General features: G+C 39.0%; 1 protein-coding gene across 3 annotated transcripts in view; it reads left to right on the top strand.

The window, feature by feature from the left end:
- Positions 1-100: 100 nt before the first annotated feature.
- Positions 101-16,013, top strand: part of IQCM (IQ motif containing M) — an 80,608-nt gene continuing 64,695 nt past the window's right edge. Inside the window, exons 1-5 of one of the 3 annotated variants that reach the window (XM_081926113.1) lie at positions 101-160; positions 3,489-3,591; positions 6,720-7,013; positions 9,775-9,865; positions 13,768-13,838. In XM_081926113.1, the coding sequence (XP_081782239.1) occupies positions 6,725-7,013; positions 9,775-9,865; positions 13,768-13,838 (451 nt within the window). In that variant the 5' untranslated portion in view covers positions 101-160; positions 3,489-3,591; positions 6,720-6,724. The other 2 variants (XM_081926111.1, XM_081926112.1) reach the window with 2 other exon arrangements.

Below are 16,013 nucleotides of genomic sequence, written 5' to 3'. Positions count from 1 at the left end.
GCTCTGTTCTTCTGTCATTGATTCTATGCAAAGAATCAATGCCCACATTCCATCAGTATCGGAGGAAGAAAGTTCTATTTTCCTCTGCTCTTCTGGTGATGTCACAGAGCACAGATGCTTTCTAGTAGAACGCTAGGATGGGTTAGTAGAGTACCAACATGTGAGTGTGTTTCAATCTATTTCTGGTTTTTTCCATGTATTTTTAACTGCTTTTCTCGGACTCTATTTTTATATATGTTATTTTAAAGAGCTGGAAGACCAGCCCTCCTCCCATTTCTTGTATGAGCCTTTGGCTTCTGAGTGAAAGCCCCACCCTAAAAACATTAGCTTGGAGCTACGTTTGACTAAATGTATTGCCAGGTAAGTGGCTTAGGATCACAGCCACTCCAAATTCAGTACAAAACAAATGACTTAGTTAGAACTTTCATTTTGGCTCTGAAGCAATGCTTTTGCAATAAGTTCATGCATTCTGCGGTGAGTCATGTGCCATGAGATCGTAAGTGTGCTTACTTGAAATCAGGGAGATGTAGGTCCAAAGAAATTTGCTTAGTGTTACAGCTTAAAGTCGTGCTCACTCATTCCCTTCGGGTGTACACAGAACACATGGCTAGGGTTCTGACCTCTGCACATTCAACATATGCATGAAAAAACCATGTCATATGTTTAGAAACTCTGAATGTGAATGGTTCCAGACAGCATGGGGATCTTGTCGTGGACTGGTTGGACACAGAGGCATGGTGGGAAGAACCATCTGGGGAACACCCAAGGGAAGAAGGCTCAGAGCCCAGGGACAATGATGAGTGGTCACAGGGAGAAGAGGGAGAAGACTGGGAAGACGAGGTGTTGGAAGCTGAAGAGGTAACAAGGCTTGGTGAGCTGGGAGAGTCTATGGCAGAGAGAAGTCCAGAATCAGAGGCAGAAGCTGAAGCAGGAGTGGAGAGAGGCCAAGAGGAAAAACGAGTTAGGCTGGTGAAGAGTCAAGGATGTCTCCCCCTCCTGCTGCAATAGGCTCCACCCCCCCCCCCCGCTTGTCTCCCAGAGCCAGAAGAAGCATGAAAAGGGCACAGGAGAGATTAGTACACCCACGCATAGTCTCTGATTGTTTGGGAAAAAACCCTGGAGAGGAGGGGACTTAGGCAGCTATGGAAAGTTGGGGACCTTCAGACTCAGCAACTGCTTCATGGGGCCAAGACGTACTGGACATGAGTTGCTGTGCTCATTAGGCCTGACACTCCTATGCACATCTTGTTTTGCTGATAAAGAGTTAACTCCAACTTACACAGTTTGATTTACTGTTGGCTCGTTGACAAGTCTACATGCACTGAGTCATTCTTACACATCTGCTGAACATGTAAACGTTGAGGTAGGGAGAACGAGTGTGCATGATCCTGCTCCCCTGCCACATGTCTACATGGAGAGAAAGAATGAACTTAAGAACTGAGCAATCAAGTGATGAGAAATCAAATATTTTACATGCACATGCAAATATGAACTGTTCCAAAATCTTAAGGGCACCCACCCAGAGCTGCTACTGTAACCCTGTTCTAATTAGTTATAATCAGTCTTAAAAACAAAACAACAACAACCTGCCTTCAACCTAATAATAAGAATTTTATTTTCATCTTTACTTTTCTAAAATGTCCCTACATTTGATCTACTGATACAGTGAAGAGGCAACTGCAGTTAATTCATAATATATTTTATATTTCCAAAAATGCTGTTTTGATCTACAGTATCCTATAAATAAAGAGTATTCATGCTATGTTCTCACCTCTGTAGAATTCTGAACTCCCTGTTCTTAAATAAGTGGTCTCTTGCATGTTTTGTGGATTTGTGATAACATAACATAATGTCGGCCCCTTGAGAATAAGGGGTGTTTGGTAAGTGGATGCCATTTATACTTTGCGTGTCCGATATGTCATGTACTTAATACAAAAAAATCCCCAGTTTTGATTGAGGCCTCGAAGGGGGATTATAATTCAATAATAGGAACTGAATTTCCAGCAATAGGCTGTGATATCATTCAACATGACTTGATTGCACTGGGATTTGGGTATGTCTGAAGGAAACAAACTCTTCTTTCCTCATTGCTATGATCTGTGAAAATGTGTCAACAAGAGCAGAAGTTATTCTAAGTATTCATTTTCTGAATCCCTGCTCTAAAAACACACATTATCCCCAGTTCCCCAAAAGCCTGTCATCATTTCCCTTAGTGACACTTAGGATGCGGATTCTCTCAAAGCAAAGTTATTAGTGACAATCAATCTCTTAAAAAGCACTTTTATTCATGATGACAGGAACTTTACTACACCACTTCAGTTGAGCAGTGTGTTCCTTTGATCTGGTAGAAAATCATCCTATGGGCCAATAACTGGGCGTTGAAGGTAGTGAGAATGCTGATTTATTCAGGGGAAAAATGGAATTGTGTTCTCTTTCCATGAACAAGAGCCTTTTGCAATATCCACATAAAACAAAGAATGTTTAATTGATTGATCATCTATCTTTCACCCAATTAAACTTAAATACACTCACATATTACCAAAAAGGTCCTCAATATGTGCCTTTTCAAGAAGGAAGTGAAAGATAACTTAATAATCAAGACCTATTCTTTTTTTAAAGAAGGAAACCAAACCTTCCATATACCAGAATCAAATTTATCAGTCCAACTGAGTGAACATTGGTTCCAGTGATTACAGTTGAAGCACCACTAATACAGCAACAAAGGCTTTAATAAGTTGATTAATCTATTTTAAAAATGTTGGTCAAATGCCTGCTCCCTTGGACAGCTCTCTCCACCTTCTATAAAAAATGAAAATGGAAGGCAAAGCTGCCTTAACAGGAGAAATTTGAGGAGCAAATTGACATGGTACTTTAGCTGTTACCCATTAAAAATGTGGGGAGAGATAGCTGGTCAGATCTGGGCTTTCTAGTATGTACCTCAGTCATCAGAGTACTTCTCTCTCTCTCTCTCTCTCTCTCTCTCTCTCTCTCTCTCTCTCTCTCTCTCTCTCTGGCTACAGTTGAGGTTGGGCAGGATCATGGCTCTTTCCCATGTGCCCCCTGTCCAAGCTTCAAAATATTTGCCTGAAAGACTTTTTGTTAATATTACACCAGAACAAATGCATGCAAATGTTAGTGAGGCAATTTCTACAGAAAGGGATTGGTGAAATGAAAATTTATGACAGCTATTGAATATGCAGGTGAACCAAAACTGATTGAGAGTGTCAAACCACTGGGCTGTTTTATCATAATTTGCAATTACTGGGCAACACCCCCTGCTCCAAAAAACATAGTTTCATCTATTATCAGCTGACGAAAACTGACCTACTTTCTAGCCTAGAGTACAAAGGTAATTGTGCTCAAGACTATTTTCCATGGTTAACCTTGACATTTCCAATGCAGAAGGAAATTTGTCATTAAATCTTAAAGATCTGTGTTCTGACGAGCATAAAAAGGAATTATTCTAATCTATTCTCCTTCATTTTCAGATTACAATATAGGCATCACCATGTTGCAGTATGCCATACTCCTCTTAAGGTGAACTTGGAAGAAGTAATTATTTTCAGTATTGGTCAGGAAAGGGAAGAACAGGTAAGGAAAAGTGCAACTATACAGCTGAATTAAACCTATTGTTACTTTACAAATTATTAGAACAAGAATTGTGAAAGCAATCAAGTTTGTGAAGCATATGTTTCTTATTTGGTGAAATCAAAAGAAAACAGAATCAAACCTGACTTGCGACAAACAACAGTAGCTGTGCTGCAACCAGCTCTTGTTTCAAGAAAATAGGAGAGCCCTGCCAAGATGCTGAAGACTTACGCCAGGCATCTTTGCTTTGAATTTTTCAAATTAGGCCATGCAAATTCTGTTGCCAAAATGGAAATACAAAAGATCGCACAGAAGGGTTAAAATCTAATCAGATATTTTCTATAGGTTGCCTGTACTTCAGACAATAATCTTTACTGTAGAGGTTAATTTGTCAAAAGATATTAAGCTGGGGAGGCAGCCCTCCAGATGTTGCTTGACTACAACGTCCATCATTCCTGACCAGTAGTTATATTGGCTGGGCTGATGGGAGCCGGAGTCAAACAATAACTGGAGAGCCACAGGTTCCCACCACTGATATACAGGGTGTAGTCAAGAGGGATAACAAGAAGGAAAACGTGTCCAAAAATGGATAAACGTACACATTCTATTTATCAGTCTAAGCTATGGTGTTAGGCATTTAAAACACACTTGTTTTAATATGAACAAAGACAGCACTGTCAGCTGTAGTATTACAAGAAAAATAATGGAGACAAGAAATACTCAAAATTCCAATTTGTCAACTGTTGACTCATAGCTTTGGTGTTTTTGGAGTGAAAAAAAAATCAATAATGTAATTGCAACTGATTGCTCTTGCTGGGCTACTTCAGTTTAATTACTTACAGTGCAATCTTACGTATGTCTGCTCAGAAGTAAGTCCTTTTGATTTCAGTGAAGTTTATTCCCAGGTAAGTGGGCATAGGAATGCACTCTCAGACTGTAATCCAAATCACAATGAAAACGTAATGGGACTTACCTCTGAGCAGGATTTTATTCTGAACATTTTCCAGTTCTTTATTTTCCTGTGGAAAATAAAATTAAGGAACAGTGAAAGATGACTAATATAAAGTTTAGGAAAAATGAAATATGACTGCTACAAACCTACTTGCCTCTGAGATAAAAATATAGGGTTGGTTCCAGACTTAATCATGCTAAGATTAGGGACTACACAGCTGCAATTATAAGTGTGTAATAAAAATGTGACATCAGATGGCACTGTAGCGCTCAATGGCAAATTGCACATATATATATTTTATAGCATTTTCATAGTGTTTTTTAAATATCTATGTAGATCCAGCCCTAGTTAAATGAATGGGGCTTAAGGTATGATTTACTTGCTGCATAAACTTAACAACTTCTACTCAGAAGTAAGTCCTATTGAATAATCGCAGGTGTGTGGGGTTAAGAGCACAGCCTTAGCCATAACTTAATTGCCATTTATTTTGGCAGGTCCAGTTTAAGCAAGAATGAGTCTAGATCCAACCCATATGTCATATCTCTGAGTTTATAGTAAGGGATAGAGTTTAAACCAGAGATGGGAAACTGTGGTTCTCCAGATGTTGTTGCACTACAACTCCCATCATTTCTGACCATTGAACATGCTAGTTAGAGCTGATGGGTCACAGGTCCCCATCCTTGGTTTAAGCAGTGCCCTGCTCCAAATTGAAATGTTGGCAGAGTACCCATGATTAAAAGATGACGACATGGAAAGTCAGTGGTGTAAAAGCAGGTTTTTGTGGTGAAAAGACACCAGTGGAAACAATAAAACACTCTTTCATACTGTAGGCAGATAATGTTCACTCTTCTCACTATAAGATTTCAGATTCCATCCTTAAGGTTCCTCCCAATCTTCTGAAGTGTTGAATTCAGGAGAAACTATGGCTACTCTTGTAGCAGGATATTTTAATGTAGTTTGTGTGTGTCTCCAACAATTATAAAGATTTTCTAGATCTGTACATAACCAATGTAATTAATATATTTGAAAGAAAGAACTTGGAAAGGGAAATGATGAATACTTATTCAATTTTTTCCCTTTCTGTATCTGTGCAAAGTTATAATTTATTTTTAACATATAATTATTAAACTAGGACAGATGAATAAAGATGTAAAATAAGCATGCAGAAGGAAACCTAATACATCACATAGGTATTTATAGCCCACAGACACTAGCATTATTCTTAATGAAGATTAATGACCCTTGCTTCTTACACATGTAGATTCCAAAAAGTGTACACAGGGCTGATTAAGCAATCCAAGGTTATTGCAAATCATGTAATGGTAGTCTATAAGATAATATGTGTCCTCAATGGATGTGACTGAGATTTGTCTGGAACATTTCCATTGAACATTGAGAGGGATACCTTCCAAGGCCTATGCCAAGGTTCCTACACCTGAATTTCAACAAAGTTGTGGCCTAATTAAAACCCATATACTGTTGTCATGTCTCATTTCTGGGGGGGGGGGGGGAGGCTCCAGGGACAGGATTTAGTGCATGGACTCGCAAATACAGTGGTACCTCAGGTTAAGTATTTCATTCGTTCTGGAGGTCCGTTCTTAACCTGAAACTGTTCTTAACCTGAAGCACCACTTTAGCTAATGGGGGTCTCCTGCTGCCACCGCCGCAACATGATTTCTGTTCTCATCCTGAAGCAAAGTTCTTAACCCGAGGTACTATTTCTGGGTTAGCAGAGTCTGTAACCTGAAACGTATGTAACCTGAAGCGTATGGAACCCGAGGTACCACTGTACCCTACAAAATTGGATGAAAGTTAAGAGAGAAGATGCTTGCACTCTTTTCTTTCAAAGCATGTAGGAGATAATCCAAATCACCATGTACTTTTGCAACAGTTGAAATTTTTGTTGTTACATCAAATGTGCTTGTGAGCTTCTTACTGTTGGGCAAAGAAACTATGTTATCTTGTATGTTTCTTTGTTTTCATTGGCTGCCAGGAAATTGAGAGCCAAATTTGTGGCTTAACTCTGAATGTCTCACCCCCCCTTTTCCTGGTTTATAGCTAAATAAAACTGTTCCGTACTTAAACTTTAGAAGAGTAATGGCTTTGAAAGTAGCACAGAGCAAGAGGGATGATTTCAGACTAAAATTTGTGATGGTGTTATTCATTTGTTTTGTAACAGAAAACATGGCGATGCACCCAATTCTTAGCGATATCCTCGAGGAGCCCACAGAAAATATGAGTGACCAGAATTTTCATAGCAAAATCATTGGGGAGTCAGAAAGAGCTACTAGTGCACCACCTAAATTATCATCTTATGTGGGCATTAAACCCACCCAGTCAGCAAAAACTCTTAACAAGACCTCTCTGGAAGAAATATTAGACATGTTGCCATTAAGACCACACTCTGAAACATGGAGGTCTCTGAGCGGTATAAAATCCTGTCCTACGAAGATGGAGTATGGATGGGGAAAAGGTGAGCTATATATTTGTGAATATACTTAATATGGTTTCATATAGAATGACATACCACTCTTGACCAAGCTTGATGTTCTTCCTACTGTGAGATAATTCAGCTAGGCGGAATTCGAACCTCAGTGCAAGTCAATAAAATTGTCTTCATTTGCTGCAACTATTCATATATGCCTCAAAGGTGGTCATCACACTATTTCTACCCTATTTAACAATTCTATATCTGTATGTTTGTATGTGTTGTTGGTGCACATGAGTGCCCCAGAAAGCACTAACTGAGGCTTAACTTTCTTTAGAAGGGGAGCTCACTGCAAACATATGGTACTTTTGTTATTTTTTATTCATTTAGAAATGAACCTAAGGCTGGTCAAGCTATGCTGATGAAGAAATTCCCAAAAGCACAATTTCCTGGAAGTAAAAATACAAGAATAATAAATCATTAATAATTTGTTGCTTTTTCATGACACCCCAAATCATGAGGTACTGCCTGAGGTGACCACCTCACTTTACCTCAAAGCTGGCCCTACCTTAAGGCAGACTCCTATTCATAACAAGTGATTTCATGGTTCCTTCCAGCAGCTCAGAATTTATTTTGAGGGATTCCCTGATATATTATGAGACATTATTTTCCATAGTTTGTTTATGGCTTATAGCCCACCCTTAAATGTTTTTACTCAGGAGTAATTCCTGAACTCAATAGGACAAAGGGCCAAACTAGATATGGCCATTGTCTGGTCATTTGCCCTAGTGTGCCTGATTAACAAAAGAGAAAAGTTGGTGTAGCCCACTCCCAACCCAAATGGCATGGAGAAAGACACATGAAAAATACTTTCTGGGTGGAGTTGAAAAAGACAATAAAGCCTTTTTCTCTTCACGGTGTATTAAAAATATACTAGCGCTTTAGGTCAAAGAGAGACATTTTTTATCTTCTTGCTCTACATGTGAGCAATTCAATTGATGTCTACCCCAGCAAGTCACAGGTGTGGAAACAGGAAATCTATATGACAAAATGAAAAAGGCTGGCTATGAATAGTTGAGAAAGGGTATGTGTGTTTGTACAGACATTTTTTCGTAGAGTATGCATAATTCTTGAAACTCAAATACAGAACTGAGAAGAAAAGTTGACACAACCATATTCCACAGAGGCCTTTCTGCTCTTTCTTCTCTCCATGCTGTCTTTATATTTCAAAAAATAAAATCTTTTTAATTTATTTATGTGTGTGTATATATGTGTGTTTGTGTATAAAAGTTGAGCTCTGAGAAATTCTCAGGGGTTTTTTAATGCTCAAAGATTGCTATACTTTTATTGAGTCTGTATGCACCTGTTAAAAATCTTGTTTTAGAGGTTGTGAAATGACCAAAGGATTTTAGTTGTAAACTGATGTATTTACAAATGGAATGTTTATATCCAAGTATTTTAACCGGGACATATACATTATAGTTAGATTTCTACAAACACCTTTCATTCATAAATCTATATCTTTGGTTGATGCAAAGTAATCCAAAAAGTTAATTTCCATATCTGCATATGTAATATGCTGTGTAGAACCTTTTCAGCAGCAGTCCTCTAACTGCAGAATTGAAAGCAAGAAAGAGTCTTGTGCACCTTAAAGACCAACAAATTGATTATAGCACAAGCTTTCATGGAATAGTGTCTACTTCATCAGGAGCATCAAGTGTAATACTCAGCTGGTAGCTGGATAGCTCTTCTTAATTCATGACTGTGGCCAACTCAGCTTCATTCGCCTCTCTCTCATCTGTCCTTCTGGCCAGCATTGCCTCCACTTTTCTGACACTCCTTCACCTCAGAAATTTCAGCTTTGCTTTTGCAAGGCAGCTGAGACTTGAACAAAAACACGATGACAGGCAGGGATTATGAGTGCAGCCCATAGTGGACATAGGAATGGCATCTGTGGCACTCTGCCCTTTATGGTAATGGTTTTTATAGAAGCAATTAGCTTCCTTTTCAGGCTGTCCTGTGTATAAGCAGTGTATAAGTATAAACAGGCTGTCCTGTAGAAGCATAGAATAATTTTTGTCTGGAGCCTTTGACAAAAACTGGAGTGCTTTATATGTAAGAATGTCGGGATAAGGTGCACACTACACAGTTACTGGGCAACTAACCCTGTTGGACTAAGTGGGGCTTACTTCTGAGTCAACATGGGCAATGTTCAACTGCAATGCCCTTTTCACGGAGTATTCAAATAATACACATTTTTGATGTGGCTTGGGTATATGGTAACTTGATTTTCAGTGAATGCCATAAATATAATGAAACAGAAGTTCATGGTAGTTTTGGTGTAATTCTCCATCCAGCATTCTTTCCTCTCTGTGTGGGAAGAGAACAGAAGGAGTTCTTTTCACGTATGCATGTTGTTGAAGTCTCCAGAATTTTTTCCCCACGGTCTTGCATATTTAAAAACAAGAATTTTGTGCATACATCCCTTGTAAGCCCAGCTTCTGAAGCTGTTTACGTTTAAAAATGGTTTGCTTTACAAATATATAATAAAGAAATTGTGTGTGTGTGTGTGTGTGTGTGTTTGTGTGTGACCTACTTGACTAGTGGGTCTGAATCCATAATTAATTGTACATCTACATATGTGAATTGCCTGAGTTGGCAGTTTGTTCTTATGTCGGTAGCTTCTTTCTGAAATGTATTAAAGTCTTTCCAACTTGGAATAACAATATCAACTATTGCTTTTGGTGCAACTCTCCTATTATTGTTAATTATTTTAAAAAACATTTCCCCTTTCTACTTTTGATAGAGAAAATGTGGCTAAGTGATGTATTTACTGAGGTTGGATCACTGAGTAGAGCCATGGAACGTGAGAAAGATAAACAAAAGCTATCCATTGGGTAATGTATTGAAATGGTTGGAATAGCAATTCATATTTATCTCTACTGCAATTCCTTTTGAAAGGGTACAAAGAATAATCTTGAGCTCTTATTGTGCTTTAAGTCAGGCTGCTAATAATAATAATAATAATTTATTTATTTATACCCCGCCCATCTGGCTGGGTCTCCCCAGCCACTCTGGGCAACTTCCAACATAAGATTAAAATACATTAAAATTACAATTTTATATAACCAATGCAACTTTTCAATTTGCTGACAATAGAATTCCACTACAATTTAGAAAAGGAAACCTCACTTGCTATGTATCCATAATTTAAATGAAACTATTCTGATGGTGAATGTGCTCATTTAATTATTTAACAGCACAATTCTATATATCAGAAGTCCCCTTGAAGTCAGCGGGCCTGTCAAATCTACAAGTTTAATTGTACATAAATGCTGTATTTAATTGCATTGTATTGTAAAATAAGCTTTAGGCATATAGCAAGTAATTTTTCACTGGGTATGGTAGGCCATCTTGTAACTAAGCCTTGTGACTAGATTACAAGTATTAGACTCAACAGTAAAGCTGTAGTTTGACTACTTGCTTGTGTGCTTAGATGTAGATGAGAGAGCTTGCAACACAGAGATGCACAAAGGCAGCTACTCAGCATGCAGGATGAGAGAGACACAGTTAGTGGTGTTGCATCCTTTGCTGGTGCCCGGGGCATACAAGCACATGAGCTGGGTGGAACCAGAGGTGGAGCATGAAGAGTGAACAAAACCTGCTGCCACAGCCAAGCCCTCATTGGAGGGCACAAAGGATTCATGAGGACGCATTGCGCTGCCTGCCTGCACATCCCCTCCAACATTGGCCAGGTGGCCATTTAGTGAGGGGGGCAAGGACGCAGTGGCAAGGCAGCGCAGGATGAGGACACATTTTAGAAAAAAACGTGTTCAAAACACTGTGTTCTTAGTGCTCTACATCTACATGTGGATGTTGTATCCCAGTTGAACAAATGCTTTCCACTTTTCCTCCCGACATTATTGGCCCAGTAATATTTATGACAGCAATAACACATGCAGTGCAAACTTGGAAGTCTAGTCAGAAATAAGGCCCATTGAGCGCAATTGGACCTCCTCCCAGTAGAGTAAATATAGAATCACAGCCTTGGTATGAAAATAATTCAATTCCTAAATGTTTGGAGTCCATTGCCTCATTGTCACTATGATTTAATATAGGCAAATATTATTTGCAAATGGTTATTGCCTAGCCATTTAAGTTTTGTAACCCCATATTTCAGGGGAGGGAGGGAAATTGTATAGTCTTTACTGAGGGTACTCAGTAAATTTATAGCTGTGTAAATATTTCCGCTGTGACACATAGCTCATGCTGGTAACCACTACTTATGATGATGCTAAGACAGCTCTAATGCTGCTGCTGTCAATCAGCAGCGCCACCCTATGATATAACAAGCCATTGCATAGTTTCATCCAATGAAGTTATATTGCCATAGGCAACTGGCAATTTGCTTTAAGGCTGCTGTTTCTGCTTGTGATCTCACACATGGGGGTCATCTCAGAACCTTTGTTCCACAATTTGAAATGTCATAGAGGTACTGTAATCTACTTCTACTTATGCACAGTTTTGGAGGGTGTTCTGAGCTGCTAATCTTTCAACGGTTTAATGAACTCCAAGCATTCTGTCATGAAGATCATTTTTTAAAAACAACAATAACTCCCAGTTGAGCCATGTTGCTTCTAACATATCTCTTTATTAATGTCTAATACTGACTGACAATAAAATGGTGTATTCTAGAAATTCTGAAAGTCTCTTTTGAAAAATAAATGCTGAAATATAGAGAGATGAATGCATTTTTGCATTCTTCACTTCTGTTTTGTGGGATAATTATATTCTCTTGAAAAGAATACTGTGCAAATGAATGATCACAGTGAACAGTGTAGTTGTGCATATAGGCTTTTGGCAGTTTCACATACATACTCAAAGGATAACAAAATTATAACTTGTATACAATTTCTTTTCTGTATGCTTGCATTGATTCTTTTTGTTCAAGTTGGTGTACTTTGTATAAAGCCAATTCACACATCCAGTTTAAAATTAACTGATAAAAACATCTTTTCCATCCGTAAGAATGCCTGTTTGAATTTGTCAGCTTTGATGATTTTCTTACAGCCCAATTCTATGCATGTTTACTCAGAATTAGATCCAAAAGTCCAATGGGGAGTTATTCTGATTGAATGAAGCCACCCAACTACTGTAGGGGCCAGGCAGCTGGAACAAATTACACCACTATCTCACCAGTTACATTTTCTCGCCAAGTACAAAGTGCTGGTTATGACCTTTAAAGCCCTGAATGGTTTGAGACTTGGTTATCTTAAGGACTGTCTGCACTGTCAGTCTGGCCATATCATAATATCTAATTTGAAGACCCTGTTGAAATGCCTCCCTGTAAAAACAATCAGGTTGGTGAGCACCCAGAACAAGGCCTTTTCAGTAGCAGCCCCTCAATTAGAGAATTTGATTCCAAGTGAGATCAGGCTTACCTTGCTAACTTTAAGGTCCATTTAAAGACCCACTTTTTCATCATGGCTCTTGGGGGCTAATCTAGGTTATTGGATTTTATTCTTTAGAGCTAAAGGCTTAATTGCTGATGGAGCTAAATTAATGCAATAAGCAGTAAGGAGGACTCCCAGGCTCAGGCTTTTATGTTCCTAGGATGGAACTGGATATTTTAATTGTTTCAACTGGTTTTCCTGTTGGATTTTATCCATTTACATTTTCGCATGGTTGTAAACAACTTTGAGACAAAAGTGGTCTGTAAAAGTGTTGGGGACAGGACGATGAACAATCGTAATGAACAATCATTACGATGATTGTTTTATTATTAGGCCATCTATCTGTATGCTTTTTACTTTGTTTTTATTATGTTTTTATCATTGATATTCTGTTATATGTTTTTAAGGTTGTACACTGCCCTGGGATGTTATATAAATTAAAGTAATAATAATAATTATTATTTCTTTAACTCAAATTGGTAGTATTTCATTTTGGGTGGGTTCTGCCCAGTACATATAAGAATATTATAATAAAACAAACTAGCACCTTATAACTGATTCCAGAGAAGATAGTCTCTGAAAACTTTCCTTCCTTCCTTTCTCATTATGCCCTGCATGACACCTCACACACTTCAGTCTCAAGAAAATCTGAATGAAAAATTAATATTTCATGAAAACATAAGTGCTTTAGTTTGACATTTAGCTTTTCCCCTCCCCACCCAGACAGCATTTTCATGTGAAGTTGCTGCCATGTTTCAACAGTGGCTTTTCCCTTCAATCCTAAGCAAATGGGAAAGTGTTGATGTGCTGTTTCTGGAACAGATCACAAAGCAGATTGGCATTGTGCTGGTTATGGGCTTAGCCCAATTCCACCCACTTGTACAGAAGGGAATGTCAGCGACGGCTCAGACGGCTTTCCTTCTTGTAGAGTTATCTGCATTACAGATAGCTAGAGAATGGACAGATGCTATTAAACTTTATTTCCGAGCATAAACCACAGTTCAGACTCGGAACACAGTATGTTTGCAAAAATCAATACCAAGTTTTATTTATTTTTATTTTATTTTTAAAATGTATTGCTTGCCTTTCAATTCCATTAGAGCATTGAAAGTGGTTGCAGGGCACATGCTTTCTCAAGCAATTCCTCACTGTTCATGAAATGTTTCGATTTTTGAGATTATATAAAAGGCATGTACTTGTACCACTGTTTTTTACAAAACACATTGCTCAGTTCCTTTAAAAAAAATAAAAAATATTGTACATAAGTTATTTAAGTAGAAAGATAAAAAAGAAAAAAGAAATAATGGCTGTTTGTTTTGTGCATGTTTGTTTTTGTGTTTAAGCAGCCGTAGCAATTTGCTTGGATTATCCTCAAATGAACAAAATCAGACTGCCTGGATTCCAAAACTTCAGAAGGGTAAATCTTTATTGTTATTTAGCAGTTTCATTTCATTTTAAATAATTGCCAGTTACTGTAAAAATGTTATACAGTACTGCATTTGTACATTTAAGACTATTTCTACCTAGGGGTGGAAGTGACATATTTTTGAAGGAATGAGTTACGGATAATGATCATAGGGAAAGAGTTTTTTGTTGAAATACATTTTGAAAGTTTCATGTTTGTGTGTATAGATAAAGACACACACACACACACACACACACAGAGCAATATTTCTGAATACAGAGTGACACCTAATGTTAGCCATATTCGGAGGTGACCCGTTGAAATAAATAGACTCAGGTCCATTTCAATGGATCTATGAGTTTGTCCATTGATTTCAATAAATTTACTCTGAGTATTATTTAGTTGGCTATTAAAGGGCCCCTGAGCATGACTAAGCCGCTTCTGGCGAACCAGAGCAGCGCATGGAAACGCCATTTACCTTCCCGCTGGAGGTATTTATCTACTTGCACTTTGACATGCTTTCGAACTGCTAGGTTGGCAGGAGCAGGGACCGAGCAACAGTAGTTCACCACATTGCGGGGATTCGAACCGCCGACCTTCTGATCGGCAAATCCTAGGCTCTGTGGTTTAACCCACAGTGCCACCCGCGTCCCAGTTGGCTATTACCCATACTTTATTGAGGTTTGTTATCTAAACTATGATTTTTCTTCAAAAAAGGAAAGTATTTTAACTTTACTTCAGCCCATTGATGACCAAACAGTATCTGCTATTTTATAGATTATACCAGATCTTCCTTCATCAATCCTCAGCTGCTTGCTTTACTCTTAAATACTTCTTCCCAGATTTGAAAATGCTCATGGGCATGTCTTCCTATATATTATCTTGTCTCTGTCTCTATACACACCAGTGGCTAGATCTCTCGAGTTTGCTACAGTTTCTCATGTCCTAGTTTGTGTAGCTGGTGAAAAGTTAGGACTGGAAAAATTGGCAAGAAAATGAGCAACGTTTTTGTTTTGCTGTTCAGCTACAGAGCATGATTGCCCTCATTCACTTGGAGGCGAAGCTGAAATAGCATGGACCACATATCCAGTAGCCTCCAGTGTGACCCAAGCTTGAATGTGCACCCAATTGCAAGGGAGCCCTTATTCACATGGTCTTCATCTTTTCTAGGAAGGAAAGAATAATGCAAATCAGGTCTCTGTGTAATCTGGTGCCCCCACAGAAGTCTGGGTCCATACAGTGGAGGTTACTTTCTCATGCCACTCCTTCGCAATGTTTTTTCAGTGCAATTAAAATGTACGAACCATGCTAGCCTTTGTGTGGCAGAACTAGGTAATGGCTTTATCCTGTTTATGCAGCTTCATGTTGATTTTGTATGGAGTGGAGGCAATTGACCCACTAACCAGTATGGCCTCAGCCAGCCCCCCCACCTGCCTGCCTGACTTCTTTATGTTGGCATGCAACCAAGGAAACGGGGGCAATTGGCAGGCCCCCAGCTGGCTCCAGCCCACTGGCCGGTGTGCCGGGCGAACGCCAGTCCTTGGTGCAGCATGAATCTGCGACCTGAGCTTCAGAAGCTAGGGCACGCTACTCAGCAGAGTAAACCCTGCTCAAACAGAAGTGGCAGGAGAGGCTGTGTGAGCATATTTACAAGCAGTTTATTCAGCGTACATCAGGACAAAAGGAAACATGTCTGATTTCCTTTGTGTCCAAAGCAAAAAATCAGCATAAGCAAAAGCTATACACAAAACGGAAGTTCCCAGCATACTGTGCTGGAGTGTAAACAGACATGTGACACACAACAATCATGCCTGTTCCTTAAGGTGGAATGAAATATCCCAACACTTTATACTCTATCCAGGGGGTGTCCCTGTCTGTCAGCTTCCTCCTCCTCAGTCTCTGGGATGTGCCTGCAGAGCCTAGCAGGCAGGAGGATGGTGACAAAACTAGAATCAGTTGGCTCTTCCTGTCATTGGCTCTGGCTCCACCTGATGCTTGGACCTTCTCTCCTAATGGTCCCAGAGTGAACCTGCCACCACTTGCATTTATTTGTATGCAAGACCACATGCATTCTGTAATTGGAGAGCCCTTTCCTCTAGATCAGGGGTAGTCAACCATTTTATACCTACTGCTCACTAATGCATCTTTCTTGATGGTAAAATTTTCTTACCACCCACCAATGCTCGA

Source organism: Podarcis melisellensis, assembly GCF_964234715.1.
Source record: "Podarcis melisellensis genome assembly, chromosome: 9".
Classification (NCBI taxonomy): Eukaryota; Metazoa; Chordata; class Lepidosauria; order Squamata; family Lacertidae; genus Podarcis; species Podarcis melisellensis.
Note: the sequence above shows the minus strand (reverse complement) of the source record. Positions and strands in the feature narration are given on the sequence as shown.